Here is a 14,095-nt window from a genome sequence, read left to right on the forward strand (position 1 = left end):
AGAAGTAATAGTCATCAAGCATCTACTCTGTGCCTTTCACATTGCAGTAGGTGTTTTCTACACATTAGCTCATTGGGAAGCTTGGGAAGTCATTATTTTTAGAGTAGGAACCTGGGGTGAGTACATACCTGCTCACCTTTTTATTTTGAAAATGTCAATAGCTTTATTACCTTCAGATACCTTTAAATATCTTAGTGTAAATTATTTTTTAAGTGTCAGGATTTCCTTAACATTTTTTGAGCTCTCTGAAATAAATACACCATGTCCGCATTTATATTTATAATTGTTATTTTTACTATCATCAAAGACAGTATCAAATATCTATAAGAACAGTAATACATAATCCTATAAAATTAAATGTAATAATTGAAATGTTCCCTAAGAGGCATAAGAAATTAGCATTCAAAAATAGCATTAATTTTATTTTGTGTTTATTTTCTATGTAGCCAGTTATTTTCAAAATTAACATAGAAACTATAGAAAAGTTTATATAATTTAAAGGTGTTCAGAATTAGAAACATTCTTGTGTAGTCACCGTATAATTATAGGTGTTCGGTATGTCTTTCTTGGTTACTGTGGCACACAGCATGCAAGAGGACAGAAAGAGTGCCCTTTGAATACTTACTTTGTGCTAGGCACTGAGCTAAGGTCTTTAATGCTTGCAGCATAATGATCTGAAGAGGTATGTATTGTTCACCCTTTTACTAACAAGGAAAGTGAGGAGTTAACTAACCATTTCAAGCTGACGCAGCCAGGAGAAGCGTTAGAGGGAATCCTGGAATCCTGGAATCCTGGGAGCCACTTGACTCCAGAGCAGTGTACTCTTCCCTGTCCGGGTCCGGAGTTTTACATGCCTCAGACACCTCACATGAGCTTATCTGAAGAAGAACCTGAGATTAGCAAAACTGTTAACCCCAAGAAAATACTTAAAGATACCTGAATACAGATGGACCAGTACATGCATACAAACATATATACATGTATATATATGCTTACGTTTTATATATCAATTGATGTATATATGTGTAAATAGTATTTTATATAAACCAAAAGACTCTGTCTCTGATCAAATTCCTTCCTGTTTCAAGTGGTGATTAGTTTTTACCAGGACCGGATATCCATTAAACGTTTCTAAAAGTAACTTTTCAGTCATTTGCCCAGTGATGCAGTGGCAGTGTTTAAAATTCATGTGTTATCTGCAGTGTCAGTTTTTAACGTCCTACTTCAATTCTATAAGCCATAGTTGAAATTCTTTTCAACTGATTTCAAGTATGAACATTTACAAGCTTAAAAATCGTGTTCCAGTTTTTGTCAGTTTTACAGGAATACAATGTAGGGGTGAGCGTTCATCAGTAGCCCTGTTGGAGGGGTCTAAAATATGTTTGCTTTTAAAACTCCTCAACACTCAGTGTAGAAGATATCTATTTTCAGTCTTGATTATTTTTCACAGACTGTCTCATCATACTATGCTCTGTTTATAAATGTGCTCTATTTACATTTTCATTATTAATATAAAGACAATTAACTTATATTTTGTGTTTTTTAAACATAATCTAGATGAGGAAGAGGATGGCAAGACTCCAACTCAACCACTGTTGAAAAAAGGCAGGCATTTTTCATCATTTTGTTTTAATCCCCTTTTTTCATACTGTTAACTCTTTAATTCCAACTTTGCTATTTTCTTTTTTTACCTTAGTTTTTATTTCCATGGCAAGGTGATGCTACAGTTATTTATTGAATGCAGATTAGAAACATTATCTTTAGTCCAACTAAAAAGTATAAGTCATCCCAGGGAAAGGGAGTATATCAAAGGCAAATTATTTTAAATCATCATAGCATTTCTGAAATACTCAAACCTTGACTGTCAATACCAGTTTCTTATTTTAAACTGCATGGTTTAGGTGCTAAACAGAGACACTGAAATGGGTCTCTTTGCCAGTGTCACTTGCATTCTTTACCATCAGGTGTACCAAGCCAAGCCCTTAATTTTGATACTAATATATTTTTCATTTCAAAAATTACAATATTTCTCACAGCCCTGCTGCGTTTGGGAGATACACAGTCATGTCCCCGGGCATGACTTTTATGAGAAGGAGATAGAGGTGAGAGTTACGGAGCAGTGTGGTTTGGCAGCCATATTATGTCATCATGCACAATCATTCATCATGTTTGCGTGTATCATGGCAGCATGAGAAGTGAATGACAGACATCCTGCAGAAACAATCAGATTTCCTCCTGTGGATTCCTGCTTTTAAAAATTTGCTGTAGGAGTCTCATAATAGTCATTTGCTTGCTCATAGAGTCAGTGCTGAGTTTTTTGTTTTTTTTTTTTTTTTTAAGTTTTTGAGTTTTTAATTCCTGGGAATATGGGAACTTCCTTGGTATATTGCTCTTTAGATCTGCAGCACGTGCTGCCCTCCAAGGAGTTCTACCATCTTTCTGTGCCTCAGAGAAAGATGTGTGGTTATATGGCTTTAGCTTTTTGCATCACAAACCAACGGGTCAAGTTAGGTAAAGATGAGGGTGTTCTTGCTTAGACTCAGAGGTTTCACTGTGATAATTGTTAGATTGTATTCATTCGTCTTCCACTTCCCTCTGTCTTTTATATTAATGATGACATTTTATGTAAAATAATTTTTTGATCTTATATTAATGATGACATTTTATGTAAAATAATTTTTTGATCTTTAAATTACTGAGGAAAAAGATTACAAAAGTGATACGTTCATGGAATAGGCATAAGCCTCATTTGTCCAGTTAGCGTAAAACAACTTCTCAAAAATTAAAATCTAGCAGTCAATTATAATATTCTTGATTGGTATTGGTATTCATGCTTCTCTTTCATTAAGAATGCTTCAAAATATTAGAAATTAGGCAAGATAATTTGGATGAGTTAAGCTGTTGTAAAGATGTATTTGTGAACGTCTTTCAAAAGTACATTTAAATTATAAACCACTGAAAGCTTATGATGGATCCCATATACAACTGTCTGCATTATAAACATTTAAATATACAAGAGTTAGGAAAGGAAATTATAGGAATTCAGCAAAAGAGACTTGAGTATTTATCTCCCTTACATGTTATTTTTCTGCTTCATCCTTTAGAATCCAAAGGCCCTGCTGTGCCCTTAAATGTAGCTGACCAAAAGCTTCTTGAAGCTAGTACACAGTTTCAGAAAAAACAAGGAAAGAATACTATTGATGTTTGGTGGCTTTTTGATGATGGAGGTAAGGTTGTTACCATGCTTTTTAGCAGTTTTACATGTAGTGAAGTTGTGGGACTGTGGGAATAGTACTAAGAAATGACGTGTCCTTTTCATCCCTAGACCCCTTTCCAGTTTTGTCAACATTCCTCAAAGCACCAGGATTAGTTTCAGAATCAGGTGTTGCACTTAACTGTTACCTCTTCAGTGCCCTTCACTTTGCAAGTTGCCTACTTCTTGAGCTCATGACCTTAATATTTTTTGGTTTTTGTTGTGTTTTTTTTTTAATCGACCAGTCTGAGAATTTCACTAGATTTGAAGTACCATTTAATCTTTTGTCATAATTAGTTTACATTATGTAGGTTTTTGGTAGAACCATTACAGAAGTGACGCTATGCTCTTCTGTCTATATCTCAAGTGGGACATGATGTTTGTTTTGGCTCATGACTGGTGAAGTTAGCTTTGACCATTGAGTAAGGTGGTTTTCACTAGATTTTTAGAATGAAAAGTTACCGTTTCCCCTTTTTAATTACACATATTAGTGGATGGGGATTTACTTTTGGATTAGGTAAATATACCATCATTTCTACAACTTTTACCACCATCTTTAGCGTCCTTTGATACTTTGGCCTGCTCTTATCATTGGTGTGGTGTGTTTGTGGTTACCAAATGGTGATTTTCGAATCCTGTTATTTCTTCCTCTTAGTTGGCTTCTTACTGTAAGGAAGAGCTTTCTCTTTTTTTCTATCTTTGTGAACTCATAGACTGTATTCAGTGTGAGATGATTTGTCATTCTCATTATTTGTTTTGATGTTCAGATCGTTTCCATATTTGGCCAGCAAGATCCTCTGTAGTCTGACTTGTGTGTCCATTTGTTATTTCCCAATCATAAGATGTTCCAGACTTACTTTTGTACTTTGCCTGTACCAGCCATTGAGTCACCTTTTACCCGAGGAACGCTGACTGCTCTTAGTGGAGAATGGTATATAGAAACAAAGATACTCTTGTTGCCACTGCAGTGTCACTGCTCCCAGGCCCTCTCAGTAGACGGGTCTCAGAAACTTACCATAGATATGTTAGTACATGTAAGTATAGATTGAACACCCATTCCAGTTTAAATACTGCAGGGTTTAATCCAGCTTCTTCCTTCTTGGAGTTCTCATTTGAGAGAGAAACCTGGCTCCCACTAGGTTCAGTGAAGACACTCAGTTCCTCAGTCCTCCTGTATGTGACTAACCTCCCAGTTCCATTGGGCTTCCCTCCTTGTTCAGGCCTACCTCATGGCTTTCTGTCTGAATTATTAAGGAAGAACAGATAGAAAAATATTGTTTAATGCAGAGTTGTAGCAGACATTCTTTTAGAGATTAAATTGAATTAAAAGGTCTTAATTGAGAAATTAGCATTTCGTGAATGATTTTTTATATTTTTATGATTTAGGTTTGACCTTATTGATACCTTACCTTCTGACTACCAAGAAAAAGTGGAAAGACTGTAAGATCAGAGTGTTCATTGGTGGGAAAATAAACCGAATAGACCATGACCGGAGAGCGTAAGTGTATTTAAATGGAAGAGCGTTAATCTAGCCATAGTTCACTATTACAGTATATTTGATAGTATAAAAAAGACACAGTCCAGAAAATGTCAGTCAGGTTGTCCTATACTGAAGCTGAAAATCTTGTTAAACAACTAAAACCTCATTCTCTTTAATTTAATCTTTATGTTTAAGTTGTAGATAGTTCATTTTACTGATTCCTAATATTTTTTCATATATTGACATTTTAGAAAGTCTTTGTTAAAGATTTGCAGCATTTAAATGTTAGGCATGTAAAAAATCAGTGGATGTGCCTCCAAATCACATATTCCCGTGTGAGATACATTCCGTAGACTTGAAGACAACAGAAATGAAGGATGCCGTGGTCATCCCTTGTCTTACTCCCGCTGTACTGTCCCCATTCTATTTCTGGTTGAGTGATTTGCTACATACCCCACATCTCGTCCCTGACCTTTTCAGCACACACTATACACTCTTCTCTTGAGTTCACGTTTGAAAAGTAGAGCTCTGATTATAAGATGTCTCTACCCAAATACTTGGAATTTCCTCTCTGTTACATTCCATAGAAAGTCTGTGCTAAAATATGACAAAGCCCAAACGCTCTGTCCTGTTCTCCACACTGTGTCTTACCCCTCACTGTGGTGCGCACTGGTGCACCTGCCCTGAATACATGCTGTCTCAGGCTTGTACCCCTCTCTGCTCTCATCTCTACTGTAAACAGCTACTCTCTTGAAACACTCCAGACTTTGAGGTCCAGCATTGCCGTCACTTTCTTTGTGACACTTGCCCTAATGTGTTTTATTTTTATACCATTGTCTCTCCATTAGTTGTTACCCTTCCTTCCTCAGTAACGGTATACTTGGTATCACTCGCTGCATTCTAGGTACTGTATTAATTTATTTTTGTATCTTTGATTTGAGTTTCGTGGGCCCAGTGACACATAGCAGGCACTTAATAGATCTACACTGGAATTCAACTAAATGTCGAGTCATCTCACATAGTGAATTATGCAAGAAATACTAGAAATAATTCAAAAGTTAAACCTGGAGCGAGTCTGTTTTCTAATGTCTTAATTTAGAAAACTCTGTTTTCTTAAAAATAGAATCCCTTTGTGCTGACAGCTTTTCCTTTGCGTTTTTTTCCACTTTTTTGTTGGTGCCACCAAGGTTTCCTTGCCATCTATGCCTCTGAAAAGGTATTTCTTTACTGAAAAGTCAGAGGCTTGTTGGAGCTTCTTTTTCATGTCTGTCCCAGTCCCCCTCCCCCTCAAAAATGCTGTGAACTTGATCTGCCATTAGTTACAGCTTTTGATGGCCCCCAAAAGTCCTGTTTGGGTCTTGAGATAGGCATTCTTCCTGGATGGAAGAAGAATCGAAAAATAATTAAACTTAACAACTGTTTACTAGTTTTTGCGGAAATCCATATAGTCACCAATATAATCTGTCTAAAAAAAGTTTTAACTGAAGTACAGTTGACATATATAGTTATGTTGGTTTCAGGCGGGCAACATAGTGATTCCATATCTCTTTATGTCATGCTCACCACAGGATTGCTACCATCTGTCCCTGTACAGCGCTATGAAAATACCATTGACTATATTCCCCAGGCTGTACCTTTCATCTTCGTGACTTGTTCATTCTGTAACTGAAAGCCTGTATCTCTGACTCCTTGTGACAAAAATTAATTTAAAAACTAGTTGCCTTCCAAATTTCATTATTACTGTCTTTCCATTCATGATTGGATACTAAGGAGCGATTCAGAGAAAGTGAAAGAATATAACCGGAGTCTCTACTCAGGGAATTTTGAGTTCTACTCAGTTGAATGTACGGTGTGAACTAACACAGATGAACTTTATTCGGCACCTGATACGGTTTTCCTATAAATGATGCTTTTCAGATACAGTGATGCAGCCTGAAATGGAATAAAAATACATAGATGCAGCTTTTATGTATCTCAATGCTTTTCATTTTTGTTTTAGGATGGCTACTTTGCTTAGTAAGTTCCGGATAGACTTCTCTGATATCATGGTCTTAGGAGATATTAATACTAAACCAAAGAAAGAAAAGTAAGTTCTTGGATAAATTACTCTGTATAGATAACTGATTCTTTTATGGATGACCTAGTCACATATTCCAGTAACAGATCATTCAACTTTAATTACCTGGAGGTTTTACCTGCTGTTAGCATGTGAAGTCAACTTTTTTAAATCTGGTACTGACAGTTGGCATGCCTGTAGCTGTTACTAAAGTAAGTGTAAGGGCTTTCAGTTTTCAGAGAATTCAGTTAGTGCTTTACAAGTAATTTCTGAAAATCCTAATGCCACAGAAATTCCACAAGGTTCTTTGAATTTCCACTGTTCATGCCTATATTCATTACCACCACTCACTCAATTCCTACTCCACATTATATATTACTTTTCACTGTTTTGCCTTATTAGTAAAATAGGAGAATCAAAAATTAGCCTATAATAGTTGCAATCAGAATTCTCAAGGGTCAAGGGAAAGTATACTCATGGAATAATCTACCTGAAAATGGTACCTAGAGATTGTTATAATAATATGTATATTTATGTTACCAGGCATAATTTTAATTATTCTCAAGTAAATTGTTGAATAAATGATGAAGCTGGTTTAAAGAATTTATCTTAAATAGAAAATAATAAGGTATACTTTGTAAGCTTATAATCAGGGAAGGATTTGTTTCCTTTTATAAAACAATATATGCCAGGAACTTTGTATGAAACTTGATACTGAAAAATATTTTTCACATTCATAGGGGATTAGAGTGTTTATGTTCTTTTACTGTCTCTTATCCTATTAAATTATCTTTGTATCTAGAGATTAATTGTGCATCTTCTTAAATGTTAAGTATCTGTGTGTTCCTCCCTTCAGAATATTCTAGTACCTTTTCTCCTACTGCTCCTTTCATTCAGTGGTACTTGAACTAGGAAAGGTTTTGAATATTTTGAGTAAAGGAACAACACAATTTGACGTATTGCTCAAAAGGATCATTTTAGCTACGGTGATGGAAATGTATGTAGGTTGACGGGGGGGTGGGCATAGGAGCAGGGAGTAGATACAGAGAGATCATTGTTAGCAGTTCAAATTACAATTCTGTTATTGTGAATATGGTTCTAAATCTCTAATCACTTTGAGAAACTAGAGATGGCTGTTTTCTGAATAAGTTGCCAAAGAGATGGTTATAATTAGGGTGTGGAAGTGAGCAGGAGAGATGGAAAACACTGACTTCTCAAATTCTAATTTAGCATTTACGATCTTAGTGTTAAGTAATTCAAATTGTGATTGTCAGTTTTTTTTAAGTATTGTAGCATTTGATGAAATGATTGAGCCGTATAGACTTCATGAAGATGACAAAGAACAAGATATTGCAGATAAAATGAAAGAAGATGAGCCATGGCGAATAACAGATAATGAGCTTGAACTTTATAAGACCAAGGTATTATTTCTCTTCTGCTTTCTTTTCATTAATCTTCCACTGATTTTTTTTTAAAATACGTTAAAATCGAAGTGTCAAGAACTATAATTTGTTACGGGAGGAACCAGTCTTGTAAATTCAGTCTCCTCTAAGTTGGATCTGTATGTGAACAGTGTGTGTAAATCATTAGGTCTTTTTTAAACTAGGGAACAGAGACTTTTATTACACCATAATTATTTTGGTTTCTTTTTGCTTACTTCTGTACAGTTCTATGAACCACACTAGATTCCACTTTTCCAATGGTCTAGGAATGACTTTGTCTTATTTCCTTTCAGACCTATCGGCAGATAAGGTTAAATGAATTACTAAAGGAACATTCAAGTACAGCTAATATCATTGTCATGTAAGTAATGTCTATACTAAGATTTTCTTCGGTATTCATTTTATGATAATGCGATTAGGATTAATTGCCATACCAAGTACATACGTATATATTTCCCAGTAATGATCTAGTGGTTATAAGTAGGAAAAACAAACTTTTGTTAATATACTTCAAGCATACGGAAAAATCACTTAAGGTAGGAGGAAGAAAAGCAAAAATCTTAAGCTTATATGAATCTAAGTAATTCTTTACCACAATAGTTTATTATGGAATGTTTCCTTTCTTCTTTTTCCCACCTTTTAAAAACTCCTTGGCTTTGAGGACACTCCATCATATGTGGGGTATGAGGACCTCAAGTTAAACTTTGGACCCTGAGGTGGTGGAGGGCACCTGGCTGGCTGAGTCTGTAGAGCGTGCCTTTCTTGATCTGGGGTTGTGAGTTTGAGTGTGACATTGAGGGGTGGATTGTACTGACTTAAAATAATTTTTTTTTTTTTTTTTCTGAGAAAGAGAGGGCACAAGTAAGCACGGGGCAGAGAGAGAAGCCCAGCTCACCTGAAACGGCACTCAAGCTCATCTGATGCCAGACTTAACTCACGAACTGTGAGATCATGACCTGAGCCAAAGTCAGATGTTTAATGAATGACTGAGCCACCCAAGCACCCCTCCAAATCAGTTTTTTACTATTAAACTTGCCTTAGATTTTTAAAAAATCTTAAAAAAAAAATTGTAGACCCCAGGCAGCATCCTCATAAAAATAACACCATAAAGTTACCTTGGGGGTTTAATGTAAAAAGTGGTTTCTGGGGGCGCCTGGGTGGCGCAGTCGGTTAAGAGTCCGACTTCAGCCAGGTCACGATCTCGCAGTCCGTGAGTTCGAGCCCCGCGTCAGGCTCTGGGCTGATGGCTCGGAGCCTGGAGCCTGTTTCCGATTCTGTGTCTCCTTCTCTCTCTACCCCTCCCCCGTTCATGCTCTGTCTCTCTCTGCCCCAAAAATAAAAAAATAAAAAAAAAAAAAACATTGAAAAAAAAAAAAAAGTGGTTTCTGTCTGAATCTGCTCCCCCAGTTTTCCACACACAAACTTTACATACAGACACTCTGTCCTTGCATTGAATATAGGTGTTAATGCTCTCTAGCTTTTTTTTTTTTTTCCTCACTAAATCAGATTCGGTAGGTATTACTTGAACCTGAATTTTCTGTCATGGAGCCTGGGTCCTTCAATAGGCTAAAAAAAAAAAAAAAGCTCAGTCCTCCAAAAACATCCCAAATGATGAAATAAAATAATACTAGAGAAATGTTGTTTTGATTAACAAAAAAACAATACCCAGAAGATTTCAAGTTTTGCTGCTAATGATCACATACTGTAATGGAATATGCTAAAACAGAAGTCTAGAGAGAAACAGTTGATAAGGCAACTGGTGACTACTACCACTATCTACAAATAGGAATGAAAGACCAGACAATTGAGTGGCTCAGTCCATTGAGTGACTTCAGCTCAGGTCATGATCTCATGGTTCATGTGTTCGGGCCCTGTGTTGGGCTCACCGCTGTCAGTCAGGATCCTGCTTCAACTCCTCTGTCCCCTTCTCTCACTGTCCCTCACCTACTCGCACTTTCTCTCTCAAAAATAAACACTAAGAAAATAAATGAAAGCCCAGAGAAATAAGAGAAGTTGAAAATTAATACATAGAATTAATTATGTTTCAGTTTTGTTTATCCATGTGTAGTTTCTGCTTTCACAATTCAGATAGAAACAGCCCTTTCTCCTAAAAGAATTCTGTCCTTAATGAAGAAGGGAAAATGTGAAGTTTAGCGTTAGATATAAAATGTGCTACAGTTGATAGAAATACTTATTTCTATTCTTACAGATAAATTTTAAAAATCTTTTGTTCAGACATGTGAAAGGGAGAATAGTGATCTATGAGTATAGTCATTGTTACGCTATGTTCAGAATTTGCCACACTCAAAAACAATGTGTAACTAACCAAAGTAATTTTTAGTTAATGTTACTAGGGACTCCATATATAATTTTTATTACATTTTCTATTTTCAACTTAAATGCATTGCCTAATTTCCTTTCTCTTTTTGATACCAGGAGTCTCCCAGTTGCTAGGAAAGGTGCTGTGTCAAGTGCTCTCTATATGGCCTGGTTAGAAGCTCTATCAAAGGACCTACCGCCAATTCTCCTAGTCCGTGGGAATCATCAGAGTGTCCTTACCTTCTATTCTTAAGTGTTCCGACACAGTGGACAGCCCTCCAGATGGTACTTTAGTGCCCAGTGGAGTAACTGAAATCTTCAATGACACATTAACATCACAATGGCGAACTGTGACTTTTCTTTCACTATTTCATTAATTTGAAAGCACACAGGGAAGTTGCTCCATTGATCCGTGTATGGAGACTTCAGTTTTAGTCAAGTCTGTATTTCAATCTGAATGAATGATGATGATTCCTTGTTGCTGGACTGAAGCTCATGAGAGTAAAGTTTTCCTTTGCTACTTGAATAGCAATAAAAGTGTGTTATTTTTTGATTGATGAGAGGAGTACAAAAAGCCTTTAGCCTTGAGGTGCCTTCTGAAATTAACCAAATTTCATCCATATATCCTCTTTTATAAATTTATAGAATGTCAAATTTTGCCGTCAGCTATTATTTTTATTTCTAGTCTCTTCCACCGTGAAATGAAATGGACACTGCTTTTCTTCTTCCATTGACCAATTAGTGTTGAGTACTGTATGTTTTCTATTACTTTTGTAAAGGTATCTGTTAGATACTAAAGATGAGAATTAGGGCAAGTTAATGAAAAATGCAAAAAAAAAAAAAATGATAACCCAAAAGTGACCCCAAAGGTTAGGTTTCTGTGGGTTTATATAAAATGTAGATCTAGGAAAAAAAGGCCCAATAAACCTTTCTTTGTTTTGTTTTTTTTTAATCTCTAATTGGCTATTTGTATTTTTATTTGGAATCTTAGGGACGGTTGAAGATTTATCCAGTACTTCTATATACCATGCTGAAAAATCTCCTGTTGTCATTCTTCAGACCAAAGTCCTCAAAATCATTTGTATCTATTAGAAGGGAGATCTGTCCTAATTTATAGTTTTCCTCAAATCTTGAGGGACTTTTAAGAAATGCTAAAAGACTTTTCTCGAGGAAAATTAGATAAAATAATGTCATCAAATAGACTATTTCAGTAAACAATATGTGGAATCCCACTGTACCATCATTTATAAATCATTAAAATATTTAATGTTTCATCAAATGGTTAAATGGACCACTGGTTTCTTAATGAAATGTTTTTAGGCTTAATTCATTCAATTGTCAAGTATACTTAGTCTTAATTAATACACTCAGGTTTGAACAGATTATTCTGAACATTTAAATTTAATCCATTCTTAATACTTTAAAACTTTTGTGTTAAGAAAAACTGCCAGTTTGTGCTTTTGGAATGTCTGTTTTGACATCATAGTCTACTAGTACAATTTTGACAGTGCGTACGCACTGTTACTAAAAGCTTTATATACAATTATCAATGTGAAGTTTTTCATTTTTTATTCAAGGAAGGATTTCCTAAAAACATTTCAAGGGATAGATGTCTGCATATATGTATGTGTGTATGCATACGTATATGCATACACAGATGCATATGTGTATATAATGACGTTTATGTTGCTGGTGTTTTTGCATTTTAAAGTGATCCAAGATTCATTAGATTAAAATTTTTTTGTTTTGGTAAACATAAGTTCAAAATGAGATTGAAAGGTAACAGGTTTCCTGGAGAACAAAGGTGATCATTGGAAGGGCATGTAACTTCACACAGTTACTGTTCAGTTAGAAAATGGAGAACACGTCCGCTACAGTACTGTTCAGTGAGTTCATTGGCATAAGTCTCCGTGGTGAAGAATGTATGCAGGTTTTCGTGAATCTTGATAGAAATCCATAAAATTAACTACTGTTGTCAATAGTGCAGTCTTTTTGCTGCGTGAGCATAAACTAAATGAATAGAAAAGTGGAGATCTGATGATAATTTTGAATTCAGAATGTTAAAATGAAGTAATTGTTTTTCCAATTTTTTTTTCCCTACATTATAACTCACAGCATTGTTCCATTTTATTGCAGGTTTTGTAGTGTTTTGGGGGAAAGACAGTAGAAGTGTCATATTATTCAGTAAACAATATCGTGTTTGAACTTTTTAAATGGATAATAGGGCATGAATTGAGTGCTGCTATCTTGAAATGTGCACAGGTACACTTACTTTTTTTTTTTTTTTTTTTTTTTTTTTTTTTTTTGGAATTTTTCCCATTCAGGAAACCATCATTGTGATCTGTACTGCAGGAACCAAATGTCATACATCATACATATGTGTATAAAGTACATAAAATATATCTAAATATGCATAATGGGGGGAGGGTAATATTGTCTGTGAAATAATGTAAGAAGCTTTTCACTTAAAAAAAAATGCATTACTTTCACTTAACACTAGACACCAGGTCAAAATTTTCAAGGTTGTTGTAGTACTCTAATAAATTTCAACAATTCTTAGAGATGCTAGCTAGTGTTGAAGCTATTCTACTCTGTTTTATTTATGCTGAACTTGATTATTTTAATGCCATTTTTTTTTTTTTTTAGTTCTAATCATTGGTGATAACTTGGAAATAAATATGCAATGGCATTGGACAGTTCATTATTTCTATAGGTAAATACCGGGTTTAGAGAGAATGGTGGTGTTAAGCTGATTATTAAGGGTTAATTAAATCAAATATTTATTTGTTACATTATTTCATTTGTACTTTAGGTTTCCTTTTAAATTCTTTTTATATGCTTTCTGACGTTACATATTTTTAAAGACTATGGAAATAATTTAAAGATTTGAGCTCTGGTGGATGTTGATCTACTAAGTTTGAAAATGTAATATTTTGATAATACTGTACTATAACTGTCACACACCTGCTTTTCTAACGTTTTAATGTGGAATATTGCAGTTGCTGCTTGTACAGAGGTTACTGCAATAAAGGAAGTGGATTCATTAAAACTACTTAATGTCTACTCTTCTATTTTATCTGTTTTGGAAATCTTTGTCAACTTTGTGATATACCCTCATTTATAGGACTGTTATTTCACAATATCAGAGTTTTTTAGTGGCTTTTACTATAATATTCATGCCTTGGAAACGTTGTTTGAAATTGTTTGCTACCCCTGGGCCTTTGTCCCTAAGCCTCATAGTCCCTGTCTTTTCTTCGGAAGACTTTTGGCTAAGCTGATTAGCGATTCTATAAAACATTTTCACTTTCTTATTTGAACATTATAGTAAGCATGTCATATATGCAGGACGGTTAAGTTATCTCTGTCTTACTCTTGAGAAAGCAACTTGGTGCAATGTAGGGAGTTTCCTGAGGTCATGTGGCAAATAAGTGAAGAATGTTGGCCGAGAGCCCAGATCTTTCATCTCCTGGGGTATCTCTATTACGCGTTCACTGCTGCCTGATCCATAACTAAGAGGTCTGGGATAGACTGGCTATTTCCAAACT

The 14,095-nt window shown here is 35.2% G+C and overlaps 1 protein-coding gene and 1 long non-coding RNA gene across 3 annotated transcripts in view; one reads left to right on the top strand and one right to left on the bottom strand.

Moving 5' to 3' along the window:
- Positions 1-2,345, bottom strand: part of LOC123385671 — a 29,114-nt gene extending 26,769 nt beyond the window's left edge. The window contains exon 1 of the long non-coding RNA XR_006598629.1: positions 734-2,345. This is a non-coding gene — a long non-coding RNA (uncharacterized LOC123385671). The remainder of the gene's footprint in view (positions 1-733) is intronic.
- SLC12A2 (solute carrier family 12 member 2) overlaps positions 1-13,602 on the top strand; it is a 107,703-nt gene extending 94,101 nt beyond the window's left edge. The window contains exons 21-27 of one of the 2 annotated variants that reach the window (XM_011283447.3): positions 1,558-1,605; positions 3,105-3,227; positions 4,640-4,751; positions 6,733-6,819; positions 8,075-8,210; positions 8,525-8,592; positions 10,668-13,602. In XM_011283447.3, the coding sequence (XP_011281749.3) occupies positions 1,558-1,605; positions 3,105-3,227; positions 4,640-4,751; positions 6,733-6,819; positions 8,075-8,210; positions 8,525-8,592; positions 10,668-10,803 (710 nt within the window). In that variant the 3' untranslated portion in view covers positions 10,804-13,602. The remainder of the gene's footprint in view (positions 1-1,557; positions 1,606-3,104; positions 3,228-4,639; positions 4,752-6,732; positions 6,820-8,074; positions 8,211-8,524; positions 8,593-10,667) is intronic. The other variant, XM_023254763.2, reaches the window with a different exon arrangement.
- Positions 13,603-14,095: the final 493 nt, after the last annotated feature.

The sequence above is a fragment of the Felis catus genome, chromosome A1 (assembly GCF_018350175.1).
Source record: "Felis catus isolate Fca126 chromosome A1, F.catus_Fca126_mat1.0, whole genome shotgun sequence".
NCBI lineage: Eukaryota > Metazoa > Chordata > Mammalia > Carnivora > Felidae > Felis > Felis catus.